The sequence below is a fragment of the Electrona antarctica genome, assembly GCF_951216825.1.
Source record: "Electrona antarctica genome assembly, chromosome: 21".
In the NCBI taxonomy this organism is placed as follows: domain Eukaryota; kingdom Metazoa; phylum Chordata; class Actinopteri; order Myctophiformes; family Myctophidae; genus Electrona; species Electrona antarctica.
Genome location: NC_136802.1, coordinates 25,039,426 through 25,056,314, shown reverse-complemented (window position 1 = coordinate 25,056,314; position 16,889 = coordinate 25,039,426). Strand labels below are relative to the sequence as shown.

The 16,889-nt window shown below is 43.6% G+C and overlaps 2 protein-coding genes across 2 annotated transcripts in view; one reads left to right on the top strand and one right to left on the bottom strand.

Moving 5' to 3' along the window:
- The first annotated feature begins 9,526 nt into the window (after nucleotides 1-9,526).
- Nucleotides 9,527-13,867, top strand: LOC306913959 (uncharacterized protein). The gene is made up of 3 exons (XM_079490800.1): nucleotides 9,527-9,775; nucleotides 10,167-10,539; nucleotides 11,739-13,867. The coding sequence occupies exons 2-3, from the start codon at nucleotides 10,356-10,358 to the stop codon at nucleotides 11,810-11,812; spliced, it is 258 nt and encodes an 85-aa protein (XP_079346926.1). The 5' UTR covers nucleotides 9,527-9,775; nucleotides 10,167-10,355; the 3' UTR covers nucleotides 11,813-13,867.
- Nucleotides 13,868-15,343: 1,476 nt separating this feature from the next.
- Nucleotides 15,344-16,889, bottom strand: part of cldn7a (claudin 7a) — a gene marked incomplete at its 5' end in the record, with an annotated part of 7,037 nt that continues 5,491 nt past the window's right edge. The window contains one exon of the mRNA XM_079491469.1: nucleotides 15,344-16,467. Within this exon, the coding sequence (XP_079347595.1) occupies nucleotides 16,284-16,467 (184 nt within the window). The 3' untranslated portion in view covers nucleotides 15,344-16,283. The remainder of the gene's footprint in view (nucleotides 16,468-16,889) is intronic.

Sequence of the window (16,889 nt, the reverse complement as noted above, 5' to 3'; positions counted from 1 at the left end):
AAAAATGTCTTTTTTGAGTGGTGTAAACCACTCCTACAACTGGCTTTTGTGTGCAGAAAAAAATGAGCATGGTTGCTATGTTCAAAATAATTTCTGACGTAATTAAATCACACCCGGGTGAACTGGATGACCGTAGCAACCATGCTCATTTTTTCTGCACAAAAAAAGCCAGTTGTGAAATCACATCCGGGTGTGATTTCATTACGTCAGATCAGAGCTGATCAGGCTATATAATACCTTACCTTATATAATACCTCACATCGGACAAAAACTCCAGCTGAATCAACTTCATGGTCACAAATCATCACATCAGAAGACGACCCTACATTTACGTCAGACATTACGTCAGACCACAGCTGATCATGCTATATAAAACCTTACACCACTCAGTTCACACGGGTGTGATTTTTTTTTAAAGTACAGAACCAACTCGGGTCCAGTTTTCTAAGTGTAGACTAGAGGGTTCAAGTGGTTAGTGATGTCTGTGCGTACGGGTGTGTTTACCTCGATGCCGTAGCGCTCCCTGACTGAGGCCCGCACAGCCAGGGAGGCCGGCGGCACGCAGCCCATGCAGTCCAGCAGTGGCAGGCAGGGGCAGACGCCTGCTGCACTGGTCACCTTGCAGGTGAACACTGGGAGGCAGCACAGAGCCAAGCAGCCTGGAACACGAACACACACACACACACACACACACACACACACACACACACACACACACACACACACACACACACACACACACACACACACACACACACACACACACACACACACACACACACACACACACACACACACACACACACACACACACACAGAGTTATGCAATATTGCAATATTCATTCCTTAACCTTTGACCTCTCTAACCCAGACCTGTGTGTGAGAGTGGTCAGCTTGTAGATCGGCTATTTCATTTCAAATAGAAGCCTAGTTGCTTCTTTCGGGCTTGTTTTCATAGAGCTGGTTGCAAAACTGGTTTGTATAACATTTGTATGACTCACTTCAAGCCTCACTTGTAAAACATAATAACTTATTAAGTCATACAAGGGTGTCAAACAACCTAATCTAGCACCTCACAATTATGCGTTGCTATCCAACTATATCCAACTATTTTGAACATTTTGGAAAACATGTAAACTCATACAGCAGATGATAGTGGTAATTCCAAGGAAGTGTGGTGTTTGACAGTGAGGCAATTGAGTCATACAAAAATGTATTTTGTTCACAGCAGTAGTTCAAGACATACTGATGTCAAGAAATAAGTAATGCAAAATGGCACAAAAAATAAATATCGGAAAAACAAGAATTCATACACTATGAATTAATAACCAGCAGCTAAAAACTGAATTATTTCTTCAAATAGACCGGCGGATACCAACCAGTGTTATTGGCATGTAACACTGGTTGGTACAAAGAAATGTTCTCAACAGAGCACGACTGTGCGTGTATATCTGTGCACCAACTTTATTTAAGAAGCTAGTGTTTTCTGTCATGAGACCTCTCTCGCTCTAATGAATCAAAGGCTTTGATTCATTAGAGAGAGAGAGAATGCGCTCTCCATATTTCTCTCTCTCTCTCTCTCTCTCTCTCTCTCTCTCTCTCTCTCTCTCTCTCTCTCTCTCTCTCTCTCTCTCTCTCTCTCTCTCTCAAAAGCCGTAGTGAGAGAGAGAAAAGTGAAACATGAATGTATATGCGCACACACGCTACATTTGAAGTTGTACAATTGGATTATTGGTAGCCTATACATACGATATACATATATACATATGATGATAATGGCACAAGGGGGAATTAATAATCTGACTTTGAACATTGTAAGAAAAAAAAGACACTGTACAACTGGACTGTTGGTCCATTTGGTTGTACCCGCGCCGACCTCCGTGGGGACCCCCCTTCTCCGCGGACCCCCACGCCGACCTCCGCGGGGGTCCGCGATAGTCTGCGTGGGGGTCCGCGGAGAAGGGGGGTCTCCGCGGAGTTCACGCGGGGTCTGCGGTAGTCTGCGATGCGTGTCGGCATGCCGGTCACATTGATGCGTGTCGGCATGCCGGTCACATTGATGCGTGTGGTTTATTTTCCACATGCCTGGTTGCTGGCGTCAATTTCCACATGGCTAGTATGTTGTGACTCTTCTTCATGGCGTGCAGACTATGGGATGTTATAGGTTGTTGCTGGAGACAAGGCAGCCAATCAGCAATCAGAAGTACTTGTCAGTATGGTTGCCAGTGTTGGCAACTGTCGTGACAGAAATAAGCTAACCAACCTCCAAAAACCAGCCAAGCAACTGTGAGGGCCAAAACAAGCCAAGTTTGGCTGGAAATAAGTGGCCTTGGCAACCCACTACTACTCGCAGACTACCGGTGTCGGTGTGGTAGTGCAAGTTTCATAGCCATTCTATGACCAGCTTTGCAGCTGGTAAAAATGATTAAACAAAAAAAAGAAAACTTTCTGGCCTTGACAGCCCATACATCATGTTATGAGCAACTTTCTGTCAAGAAATTCTGTGCAGGTTATATATTTAAGTTTCAGAGTTTGGAAGAGCTCCTACTTTAAATGCAATTTAGAAACAGGCACGCAGGATCGTTGCACTTCCAAACTCCATGTTTTGCCACTTAGTCTAGATGAGGGGGCATGTCCCGGTGGAAAAGTGATGCATGTGCATACTCTCTATCAATATAGATCTACAAGCCCACAGCAGTGACTTTACTTGTAGATTGGCTATTTTTGGCAAAGAGATTTGGTGTAGAGGGGAAAATGCGGTATAGATGCATTCCCCCACTTCTAAAAGTAGCGCTATACATACACCCATGCCCTTGAGGGCATTAAATGTATGTCATACCAACAGAAAACAGTGTCGGCTCAGGAACACATGACACACAAACTCTTTGCCTTTCATGGGCCAGTCAGATGGCGTTCAGTTTGTGGTGAGACACTTACAGTCTCCCATGTCTTGCCAGCAGTCACACAGTCCCGTGCTCCACTCTCCTGGTGCTCCGCTTGTTCCTGGCTGGGATGTCACTACCTGGGTCTCCTCATGGCTCATTACTGTCGCCAGTAGCCAGGGCAGAGAAAGTAGAGACACCTAAGAATTTAGAACATGGACACGCACGCACGCACGCACGCACGCACGCACGCACGCACGCACGCACACACACACACACACACACACACACACACACACACACACACACACACACACACACACACACACACACACACACACACACACACACACACACACACACACACACACATTTTAACAAATTATTTATGTCCACACAGACAAAATTGCATACATAAATATTTCAGGTGCAGCAATAAAGTTACATCAACAAAATCAAGGCATATGTCCTCAGTTACGAATACAACAAAGCATGTCATGTCACCCATGCAGCATTCCATGGGCACAAGTAGTGTAGGCATCCTAAGTTCGAAACCCCCTCCAACAACCATGTCCCAGGCTGGACCACCAGAGGAAAACTATTTCCCAGTCCACTCCTGCATTGCCACCCGGTGTCATATCGTTCTCCGTAGCGCGGCTGATCCCATGGGCCGAAAATCCACCCACTGTTGTTCCGACAGCGGACAGACACACCGCTAGAAGGCCAGGTTCAACGCTGCTCACGGGAAGGGCCACCAAGCAGCACCGGCTGTTGGTATACTCCATCGGTGAGCAGTGCCTTTTTGTATGCAAGCTTGCAATCATGTTGAAGCACACACAGTCCACAGAGGCTGCAAATGCATCTTAAATCTGCACCCACTATACATTAACGGTGGTAGTTACAACGGAGCAGTTTAACGTCATGCTCAGGACACTGACACACACACACACACACACACACACACACACACACACACACACACACACACACACACACACACACACACACACACACACACACACACACACACACACAACACACACACACACCCACACACACACACACACACACACACACACACACACACACACACACACACACACACACACACACACACAGTGGGAATTCACTTTACTTTGACAAGGAGAAAATAATATTGGGGTAATATTAAAATGTTATATGACACCTGCACATTTGCCTTGTGAAACATGGTTTGCTTGTAGTGAAGCTGAGAGCAGAATGTACTGTATTGTCCTATTTGTATCGACCAGTGGTTGCGTGGTAGCTATGAATAGTTTCTGGCAAATCAGAGAGGAGTGGATGGGATAGGATACTAAGGATAGTATACAGACTTCAATTCGTCCCTGGAAGAAATTTGTCATGGACAAGCACAGTACTGACAGTAACTGACAACAACATACATGCAGTACAACACAGTCTGCCAATAACTCGCACAATGCACACACTACAGTACACACTATAACCAACACAGTAACGGTGTGCATTATTAAGATCAACATGAAATCATCATAAAAGATTTATAAGACACAATATCTTGTCACAGCTATATCATCTATGTATAGTAACTTGAGCCTGCTTCGCAATGCGACATGGGCATTTCGTTGCAGGGTGACGCATCCATGCACCGTCGAGCTGGAGAGACGACATGTCTTCACTCAAAGAAAAGAACTCAGGTCGAAATGGAATCTCATTAAGAGAATCATTCATGTTGCTTATGATTCTGTCTTTTCTTATTCCATCTCTGAACAAGATAAACCTTCTACCATTCCAGCCTGTCCCTAGTTGCATGTATGAGCCTAATGATATATGCCTTAAGGAATTATTCATGTTGCCTGACAAGGTGGGGTCAAGTCCCCCGTATATATAATTACTGGGTGGGGACATGTTATGTCTAGCAGACTTACCTGTTAAAGTGAGGTGTTGTGTTCGGTAACCGAAGGCCCAGTTTTAATATTCTGGGATATCCTGGTATCTGGTTGAGGGGTAGCAAGCTTCAGCTTCTTTTTTTCTCTGGTGTTTTCTCACTTTCCAGCCTTCTCAACTGGACATGACTGTCACATTTGTGTGGGTATCTATCTGTGGTGTTTTGGTGTAAACATGAAACGGTCGCACGCACGCATGCACGCACGCACGCACGCACGCACACATGCACACACGCACACACACACACACACACGCACGCACGCACATAGCCTGGCCTTAATAACCAGTGGGGTGTGATGTAAAATATCAGGGGGATATTTGGAGATACTATGTTTGTTCAGGTATGTCATAGGCCTACAGTATGACAGTGTGAAAAGAGTTGAGTGAGTGTGGTTATTCAGTGTGTCAGCTACTACACAGTCAAAACAGAGTTCATTTAATCCAACAATGTTGTTGGACATAAATGATTTCCACCCGACGCCGACGAGACAGTAACTGTCCCTGAGTTACAAATAGCCTACTGTTATAGTTAGTGCTTACTAGTCTTAAGACAGCGAGAGTCACTGTGTCAGCTCTACGTCAGCTAATATGCTAACATGCTGCTTACAGTAAACATGCTTCTGAGGTCTGAACAGGATTGTTATCTGCTTTCAGGTTGACCTCAACACACCAGTGGGGTGCAAAATATGCTGACTATTCAGCTAATGCATGTAGTGTATATGTTTGAAAATCAGTTGTTTTCAGTGAGCTAACAGTACACAGGATCTGTCTGTCTGTCCGTCCATCCGGTCCGTCCCCAATTCGACTGCTGGCTCTGTCTGTCCGTCCAGTTCGCCCCCAGTTCGACTGCTGGCTGCCATATTTTTTGAATAAATGTGATGCTCAAACATCTTGGTGTAGACCTGTGCATAGATAGAAGAAGGTTGTTTTTCATGGGAGAATCATAGCATACAGTACTGTAACTTAATAATTGTTTGCTGTATAGCCCAGCCCTGCACCATGCCTTCACCCAGCCCTGCACCATGCCTTCACCCAGCCCTTCACCCAGCCCTGCACCATGCCTTCACCCAAAACAGAGCTGCTATCCAAACAGGTTGAACTGTAACCCAACCACCCTGTACCAACCCCCACCAACCCCCATGAATGCACGCACACACGCACACGCACACACACACACACGCACACACACACACACACACACACACACACACACACACACACACACACACACACACACACACACACACACACACACACACACACACACACCCTTTGTGTAATGCTATAGATTTTATTGTTCGCATTGTGTTGAATTGTTTGCACTGAGATGTTACGTGGTTGTATATTTTGTTATGGACTATTTTACACTGTTATTTCATTTCACATGAATGTATTACGTCTAGAAGAAACAAAAAGTATAAAATGAGACAATTTGATTTGTTTGTTTAATCCATTGATTGATTGATTGATTGATTGATTGATTGATTGGAAACATGTGTAAGGAGATCAGGAGAGGACATTATCATCCTTGCAGCTTTGCTGTGATGGTATCTTGTGTTTTCCCACGGCCCTCATCTGAATGAATGAGATATAGATCAGTCCAGAGAGGTGAAGCAAACCATCCCTGCTGCTCTCATCAATTCATCCATAGGGGCCAATGGGGCCACATACTACATTTTCTAAAATAGTGATGCCAGGTTTAATGTGGTTTACATACTGTACTTTTCTTTTATTAGATTGGTAAATACAACAAGGGGGGGGATTCCCCCCCCTTGTCCCCCTTTGATATTACATCCAAGGTGGCATCATTTTACAGTTACTGAAGGTAGACTACATTATGTCTAAGTATGTCAAAGTCAGTGGCATTAGCTATCTATGATATCTATTCAGCACAAATACATCACTGTAAAACCCTGGAACATCATAACATGTGACGTGTTTAAAACCATCTATGTAATAATTAAACCATAAGTGTTCTCTTACTCACTATACTGCTGTCAAGCCTTTTTTTAAACACGAAAACACCTCAAACAGTTTAGTGTTCACTTACTGTGCTCGTTTGTGTTGGAAGTTGTAACAGAAGGATCTGATCAGGCGCTGGCTCTCTGCAGGGGTCTGGCCTGGGAAACAGTGGGGATCTGCATCTGGGCTTAACACTGGGACTGGCTCTCTGCAGGGGTCTGGCCTGGGAAACAGTGGGGATCTGCATCTGGGCCTAACACTGCGACTCGGGAGACACTGAAAGAGTAATGGGGGATTCAAGATTCAGGAGGGTTTTATTTGTCACCCACTCATACAGCTTAGTTTAGATTTTTAATGTTTTTGTCCTTCAGGGAATTATCATAATAAGGCTCAGACCACATTTATTCTGCAGCTGAAGCAGCTCTCACCTTTGCACCTACACTTGCGAAGATGACCTTTGGTTACATACAGTCCGGGGGATGTGACTGTTTTAGACTGTGGAAAAAAGACAAATTCCAACAAATCATTGACACAAAGGTGTAATACATTATCTATTAACCACTTCATACATTTAAGTCACCGGAAAGCTTGCCACAAAACACACTCGCCCCCATTTTTTTCTGCGGAACGCTCGCCCCCCAGTGGCGAAACGCTCACCCCACTTGGCACGGAACGCTCGCCCCCAGCGATGCGGACCACTCGGCCTGCTTGGTGAGAAGAACAGACTACAGCCCATAATATTAAGTTATTTAGTTTAATAGGCAAAACAAAAGAGTTAAAATGACGGAAGTGCTGATTGAGTTACGTCCCAATAGGGACAGAAATGGTAAATTAGCGTAGCCATAAGATGTACAGCCTCATGTACCACTTTCAATGAAAAACTACTTTTCAAATAATAATACAAGTTGCTTCTCCCTGTACTAAGGGCCCACTTACCTGTATTGTGACAGAAGATGTCAGCTAGAATGATGAGGAGTGTCACGCAGATGATCTTAGACATGATGGCAGCTGTCGATAGAGTAAGTGTGTTTGGCCTCTTCGCCACAAAGCATTTGGGATTCTTTGTTCTGCAGGGAAATCTCATGCAGTATAGTTACAGTATAAGCCACTCCTGAATACTCAGTTCACCTACATTATGTGTGTCTCCAGGGATTTTGTCAGGACAGTTGTGCATGTCGCGCATGGCAAATATGTAAATATCCAACTTACAAGCTCACAATGTGTCGTGGATGCAACACATTGTGAGCTTGTAGGTCTGCAATGTTCGTGCGACATGTGACAGAGCATAAATTAGACTTTAAATGACAATGAATCCTTTAATTGAAGGCCAAGTACTGATTTGACTTCTTTTTCACAAAGTGCCTCCAGGCCAAAGACGTTATTTTTAAAGGGGCTTAAATGGATAACATCATGACTTAAGACAAATCTTACAACTCTCGTTCTAAAAAAATAGAACAAATCTATGGTGACTGGGTTCCTCCTTTTTCCCACTACACCAAATCTCCTCACAGAAAATAGCTGATCCACAAGTGTCCACAATGTTGTCGTGTTGCAACAATAGCTTGTAGATCAGCTATTTTAACCGAATGTTGGCCCCTTTGGTTCGGTAGGGTTTTTAACCACTTAAACCTGGGGTGATTGTCAGCAAATTGATTTTATATAGGGGAAAGGGGGGGGGGGGCAACAATATAAACTGAGAGAAGCAGGCATATGGGACCCTGAATTAGATAAATATGCCCCCTGTCTAGTGAAAGGAAGGATTACCCCAAGGTCCAAGGTAGTTTGTAAGGTCTCTGCCTTAAAGGTGGGGACTTGGAGGTTACAGTGTTGTGTGGAGTATAGTGTATCTGAGTTGTAGTTACATTCACACTGTAGCAGTGGTCTAGCTCAGTGGTTCTTAACCTGTGGGCTGGGGACCACTGGTGGACCGTGAGGATTTATGGCAAATAATTGGTAAAACACTGTGATTGTAATGATAATAACTCATTAATTCACATTTCACAACCAACTGGTCATAAATAAATGAGTGGTAAAGGTATCTTACATCAGACCGGTCCAATTAATGAATGTAGGCCGTGAATGAATGTGGTGGCAGCATTTCTACTCAAATCAGAATCTAGTTGTATTGTTGAGGGGCGCTAGCCCCTCCTATATACAGGTTTAATGTTTGTTTTTAGTTCAATGTTTGTTTTACATCACTGTATGATAAGAGCGCCCCTCACTTCACACAGGTGTGATTTTTGATAGTACAGGTTTAATGTTAGTCTTTCCTAGACAAACATTAAAAACGCCATTGACAATGGACAGAGTTTAATGTTTGTTTTGTCTGACTGTCACTGAGCAAATCGGCATATGTCATGTTATGATATTGCGATCTAAGATGATGGGTTGGTAAAGCGCCCCTCACTTCACACGGGTGTGATTTTTTTATTACAGTATTATTATGCACGATCCAGTTGGTGACGCTATTATCCAATAACATCCAGAAAGTTTCTAGTCATTTAATTTATTTTACCACAACACAAAGAGCATCACATCACCACACGCTGGCCCTGGCCTGGAAGGGTGCATCGGCTCACTGACAGGCAGCTGAGTCACTCTATTCTATTGTGTCCACGCGTAATTACGCAGTGCGCCCGAGGCAATACTGTGACACTCACTCCTCCTCCACTATATAATAACCCATTAGCCAGCTCACACACCACTCGTTATGTCTGTGTGTGTTGCTTCTGCTTGTAAGCAGCACTCCCTCCGTGACGTGCCGGGGTCGCTGTGACTCAGACGCAGAGGAAATCCCCAGACAGTGACAGAACGAAGGCCTTGACGACCATTGATATAAGCGGCACTGCCCCTTTAAATGCACACTTCCTCCAATGCCAGCAGAAGGCTGTGATCAACAACAACAACACGGTTTGCCCACCCGGCCGGCCGCCTTTCACCGGATTCTTTCTGCCTAAACACTACTACAGCCTCGCGTTTGCGGAGAGGTAAAAAACATAATATCGATCTTGGGTTCCAATGACAGACTATTTGAATAAGTGATCCGTTTTTGACGATTGTAGTAATCGTGTGTAATAACGGAGATATACTACGCTGAGTGATCAACGGGCAGGGACGTTTTTGTGGAACTTAGCTATGATGGTTAGGACTCGGAGGAGTCTATTTCACCCACCTGTTAGATTAATTAACGTATTGTCTTGTCGAATTGAATGGAAAAAATACAACGCATTGGTTCTTAACTTCTTCTGTATCCGCAGCAACCGTGTTACCTAATGTGTACGTCTATGCGCACTCGCCGAAAGTCGTGTCTTTCTCTCTCTGGCGCTTATATTGTTATTCTTTGGGACCCCGACCAACACTCTCTATTTTCATTCGCAGGCTACGGCTGCAATCATTGCTTTGGCTTTTCTGCATTTTCTGGCATTTACTACTACACTCCATACATTCATCGTTGAATGCCACTGCGGAAGTAACGAGCGGTCTCTCTCTCAACGTGACGGACGGAGGCTGGTTAAGTGGGGACATCTAGTGGACACTACGGAGAAGACAGGCGGTTCCGTGGCAGAGATGTACGGGGCATCAGGGATCCCTGAGCTCATACCACCCAGTGGTCCGCGGCCCAGACAGGCCGGTCCGGCCGGCCAGTACAACCCAGGACACCCTCAGGTCAACGGCCATGGCGGACAGCCCAACCCTCAAAGACTGGGGCAGAGGGCACCCAAACTGGGCCAGATTGGTCGGTCCAAGAAAGGTGAGCAAAGTGAACGAATGGTTGCTTTTGTTTGTTTATGCATTTTTTTTAAAATGTATTTAGCCTGCACGTAAACATTTCAGTGTCATATAACTATAAGACTGTGGTGTGTACGACTGGAACCAAATGGAGGGTCCTAGTCCATTAGGTTCCATTCGTACATCCTCAGAATTATACAGACCGTATGCTTTGTAAACAAGCCAAGGCATACAAACATAACTGATAGACCAATTTCTAAATATGATGATTGGTTTCTTTTTTCTTTTCTTTACTTTTTCCCCCCCGACTCAGAAGTAGGATTGAAATCACACCAAATGCTCTTGATATGATATGATATGAAGTACTAAACGGTAAAGGGGGTGTAATTTATATTTTATTAAAATAGGTATTATATTCTGAGAGTAATCATGGCTGGGTGTTTGTTCGATATCATCTCTCCAGGTCTTAGTAAACAGAATATACCTTTTCAGGTTGAGATAGGAGAGAGACCTCATACAGTATAGACTAGCACTGGTATTCCCTCATCTACAAAGCCATCCTTGGAAACCTGCCCTCTTTTATCTGCCATGAGTTTGTTTTGATCAACAACTCTTTGACTGTCTGGAACGCTAAATTGAAGCTTACAAGAGGATCTTAGTGGGCTGAATTACCATTGGCATCCCAACCTGAAAATGTATTTTCTTTCTCTAAAGAGTTGGAGAGATTGATCATACCTCCGTTACGGCCGGGCTCCACCGGGCGTGTCAGCGTCGCGTCAGTGTCGCGTCTCCGTCACCGTCAGGGAATGTTCCCTTTTTAATCAATGAAGGGTGGCTCCACTGCCCACGTTGCGTTGCGTTGACGGAGACGCGACGCGTGCATTAAAATTGAACCGGTGCGTTTATTGACGCACGCGACGGAGACGCAACGCGTCCGGTGGAGCCCTGGCGTTACCTCTGTTACTGTACAAACAAGATTGAGAACCACTGCTCTATAGCAATGATTACGCTATATTATTGGAATATACAGCTTTAACGTTTGACAAAAGCATATCACGACACTTACACCCACTTTTAAATAAAGGCCTATACTGTATCAGTAAAACAACCAAAATATGATTAGGCCTTCAGAAAGGTACTGTTTTCACCGTGGTGCTAGAGACATGATTTTTGTTCCTATTATCAGAAGCACTGACAACCCTTGCCCTTTTTCCTCCGCAGTGGATTTGGAGGACGAGGACTTGGAGGACATCATGAACAACAATGGACAATGTCAAGTATCACCCTGCTCCTAAAGATCACCAAGAAGTGCCAAGAAAAAACAAAAAGTCTCCCGGGTCGCCAAACTCCATATCAGATCAGATATATGGCCTTGATCATTTCAAGTGACCTACTGCAGCTTCTACATGGCTGAACATGGCACAAATATGGCAAGTCTGTTGCCAGAGAAAAGCCCAGACCTTGCGTGTATATAGTGTTTATTTAACCTAACTTTGGTCAGACTGTGAATGAATTGTATCGTGTTGCTCTCTACTGTACTGTATACCTCAGTAGGCGCTCGGCATCGGGGATGATACTACAGAGTGTGTATGTTCTTCTGAAATAAGGGCTACCTTTCTTAAAAGTTGCACTGAGTAGATTATAAGATGAAAAGCACCCTCCCCCCATCACCAGCCTTCTGCCCGCTCCTCCCTCCCTCCCTATCTTTGGTGAAAGTTACTGATTTTACGAGGGACAGGACACGTCCGGTCAAAACGACAGCCTGTAAATGTGTGACATGCAGGTGAAACCTTAAGCTTTGTGCCGTGACTATCGTTCTTTCCTCTCTCACTTTACACAAGTGGTGTATCATAATCCTTTGGATGAATGCTAGCTATTTTGAAACTGTTTAATGACGACAACTGCTAATTATTTATTGCTCAAAAGAAGAAGACAGACACGAGATATGCTACTGTGTGTTACTATGGCTTATTATACTTGTTTTGTATTTTGTTTCTCAATGGATATTGTTTAAGATCACCTTGATTCAGATCTATTACATTTTCAATTAATACTGGTGCACTTTGTCGGAATGCCTGTTATGTGCCGTGACATGTTGCAGAATTCTATGCATGGAGTCTGTCAAAGCATTGGAAAACATGTAACCGGGATCCCGTTATTAAGGGCTTACACTCTAGTATTTAAAACACATTGTTGTTTTTGTGGCTCTTTTAGGTCATGTGGACTAAAATGTTATTCACCTCACCACCGGTAGCTCTAAAAGGCAGTCTCAGCAACGTAATGCCATCATGGACAATTACAGACAGACTACTGGGTGTGGAGGCCTCAAGCTGTTGGTGTTTACAGTTGACTCAACAACCGTGGAAATATAAGGATTTGTCAAACTAGACTTCAGCATGGGTTCTCATGGATGTCTCAATGCTACATCAAGCTGTCTCCTTTCACTTTAAACAACACATGAGATTATTCAAGGTCTTAGGCTGGGGGAATGAGTAATTGTGCTTCTGAATCCCCCCCCCCCCCCACACACACAAATGCACACAGTTTTTGACTTTGACTTCAGCTCCTGACTTTGCAGTAACGTGAATGTTATCAAAACAAGTGATGGCTACTGGCTAGTAATGATGCCTTTTTGCTGAGGCTGTCTTTCCAATGTTTTGTATGGCATACGCTTTTTGATGATCGCTGACCACAGAAGGACCTGGGTGTATGACATGTCATATTACGTTGTTGGTCTGTAATCTGGTTGCTGGTTTATTTTGTCCTGAGGGTTGGGCATTATAGTGATATGACACTAGATACCATCTGGGATTTTGGATACCGTAATATTGTGACATGACATGACATGTTGTCTTTCCTAGGTTTGAATCACTTTAAACTCTTAATTTTTGGAAAATATTTGAATGAAGAAAACTGATTATATCGTCACAATGTGATATCGTCACAATATTGATATTGAGTATTTGGCTGAACATAGTGATATTTGGTTTTGTCCATATTATCACCTAGCCCTACTAATGGTTTGGTCCATATCACCTAGCCCTACTAATGGATGGTTTTGTCCATATCACCTAGCCCTACTAATGGATGGTTTTGTCCATATCACCTAGCCCTACTAATGGATGGTTTTGTCCATATCACCTAGCCCTACTAATGGATGGTTTTGTCCATATCACCTAGCCCTACTAATGGATGGTTTTGTCCATATCACCTAGCCCTACTAATGGGCGAGCAGCTCTCCCCAGTCACAGCTAGGTGGACGAGTTGTGCATTCTTACGATTTGCATGAAAATGGAAGACTTTTCGTATTGCATCTTGGGGAAATAAAAGATGATCCTTTGTGGAACCTTTTGGATTTTATAGTCACTGATTTTGAAAGTCAATAAGTTTGCATTTGTCACTACATTATTTGCATGTACGTACGTGAAATTTGTCTTCTGCATTTACCCATCCTAACTATTAGGATACATACATTACATTATCACTTCAGCCATATTTGAACTTTGGTTATTTAAAAATAGCCGATCTACAAGCTCACTACACATCGCGATGGGACATGTTGTGAGCTTGTTGATCTGCTATTTTCAAAAGACTTGAAACCTGTGAAATTCTGCATAATGACTACTTTTGGTACTTTAAGTATACTTGGATGCCAATACTTTTACTCAAGTACATTTTTAATTCCGGACCGTTACAGGGTATTTCTACATTGCAGTATTGATACTTTTGATATTGATACTTTTTCTCCAGCTGTCCCCATGTATGGCCAGATCTCTTCACATCTGCATACACAGGTCACGGTGCCAGGTGTTTCGTGGTCTGCCCCTCTTCCTTCTCCCTTGTGGGTTCCAGAACAGGGCATATCTTGTGATATTTGAAGAGTGGCCGATCCATCTCCAGCGTCTTTGGAGGATTTCTTCCTCCACAGGGTGTTGACTTGCCACAGTTCCCGGTTACTGATTGTGTTTGGCCAGCGGATTCTGAGGATTCTTCTGAGGCAGATGTTGATGAATGTCTGGATTATTTTCGTGGTGTTAACAGTTGTTCACCAGGTTTCCGCTCCATACAGCTTCACCGTGGAATTAAAGATCCTGATCTTTGTGTTTATGGGAAGATCTGAGGATCCGCAGACATTCTTCAGCAGATGAAAAACTGCTCTTGCCTTAAGTAAAACATGCAAGTACTTTTTCCACCACTGAGCAGGTCTGAACTGAAAACGCATAATGACACCTTCAGACGTTTACAGCTCATACCGGCTGCTGAGCCAATCAAACGGTGCTATGGGAAAATGAACCGGAAGAGGAAACAAGTGTGAGAACCTGGGAGTCCAGTCATGCACAGAGCCTATTGGGACATAGGGGCCCTAGATCTTACCCGTTTTACTATTTTGAAAAACATTTTAAATTGGTGAAAATTGCTGATCCACATCGACATGTTTGATGGATCGGCTATTTGAACTATTTTAAAATGTTTTTTAAAATGGTAAAGAATGACAAAAGTTTAGGCATAAGGGGTAAGGCAGCAAGAAAGGGCCTTATAGGATTCAGTTAGGGGTTAAAAAGTGTCTCAGGCACACTAGACTGGACAGCCTGGGGGGTGAACCATGGAACCTTTGTTTCCATGAAGGCCATATAGGCCTCATAATGTTATAACTTGCTATGACCACCATACAGCATACAATGACTATTATTGCAATAATATTTATTATAAGTATTTTTTCACAATGGGAAATGTGTTAAAACAAGGTTTTACAAACTTGTCCTGTGAAAAAGTCATTTGTCATCACAATACTAGATAAATGCAATGTATAAAACGTACTATCAAGGCATTAAAAAAAAATATTTTCCATCTCAAAAATAATTACTTGGAAACATTTAAAATCGTTCAGAGGTTGTGTTGGATCACATCACACTATAATTTGTGCTAATCTACATTTTATCCTAAATGCAACAATGAATGACATGCCCAACAACATAAATAGATAAAAGTTCCAACAATTTGAATCTTGCGCAGAAACTGTGTTTTGAGTCTTATGTTGATAACGGCAGCCATAATAATACTAATAATAACCAAGGCACCTGTTGGTGGAATGATGACTGCGTTAAAAAGTATTTCATATCTGTGCAGGGTTTGTAACAGACGGGTATGAAGAAGTCCATGCGGATGAGTGTGGTAGAATGCTTTGTCATACAGACAGTCACCGTACTGTACTCAGCCCTGGTGCAAAGCCGCACCCGGATTATGGTAAGGACTATATTTATAACCATGCCACCGTTAATATAAACACTATATGCACACAGTATGACTCCCCTTGTGTTGTACAGAACCCCTGAGTAGACCAGGACCCCAAGCGCCACACTGGAATTGATTACTTTCAATTACATAGGAAATGCTAATACCATGCAGGTGTGACTGTTGGCCATACCCCCCTAGTATGGCTCAGAGTCAAGAGGGCACACTCTAAGTCTAAGGGACCGTCCATTAATTCAGGGATCCAATTATAATGTATTTGCGAAGGCTGCTTGTAAACAATTGTGGAATGTTTGGACGGGGTGAGAGTCATCGTTCAAGAAACAATTAGGATTACGGCATGATAACCAGGAAGTCTCAAGGGCCTACACAGTATCCAGAGAACAAAAAAAATCTCTTTGCATAATTCCCTCTGTTTGATTCACAACTTTCCTCTGTGACAAAAACAAAACACAGAAATTCCTTCATTATCCGGTTCAGTCGGGGTCCCATGCAAACAGCAGGGGGCGCTCTCTCTCACACATACTCTTTTGTGCTACTGGAGGAGCCCTGGCGGACAGCGGTGGCGGTGGTGGTGATCATGGACGGGTACTTGGACACATGCTTTTTCCTGGGACAAGAAGCGGCCAGCATGGCCCCACCTAGAACGTCCAGCAGGGAGCCGCCCCACGCAACGAAGATGGCCACGCCGAACTCAAACCTGGCAGAGAGAGGAGAGGAACGGAAGTGACCCGGCTGACTTCACCAGAAGAAAGAGAGCCTCTACAAAGGCTCTGTTTCCATGCAAACCAGTGCCATGAAACATATTTCACAGGTTCTGGATTTGTTTCCATACACATATACGGTTCTGTTTCAGCATTACGGTTTCAGATAAGGTTCATTTGTGCCCTGCTCAGGATGTGGTACTAACCACGAGGGTTCTTATACTTACGAAATGTTACGAAAATAGCCGATCTACAAGCTCACAACTTGTCACTATGTGACGCGTTGAGCTTGTAGTTTGGCTACAGCCCTTCAGGGCTGGTTCTGGTTGCAATGGAAACATGAACAACAAACAATCACACAACTTCACAGGTTCTGGGGGAACGTTCTGGGTTACCTTTTGTAGACAAAAATAAATAA

Bases quoted from the DNA above. Each gene is read 5' to 3' on its own strand.
- LOC306913959 (XM_079490800.1), top strand. From the start codon at position 10,356: ATGTACGGGGCATCAGGGATCCCTGAGCTCATACCACCCAGTGGTCCG. The intron at 10,540-11,738 runs GTGAGCAAAGTG...TTTCCTCCGCAG, and splicing joins GATTGGTCGGTCCAAGAAAG to TGGATTTGGAGGACGAGGAC.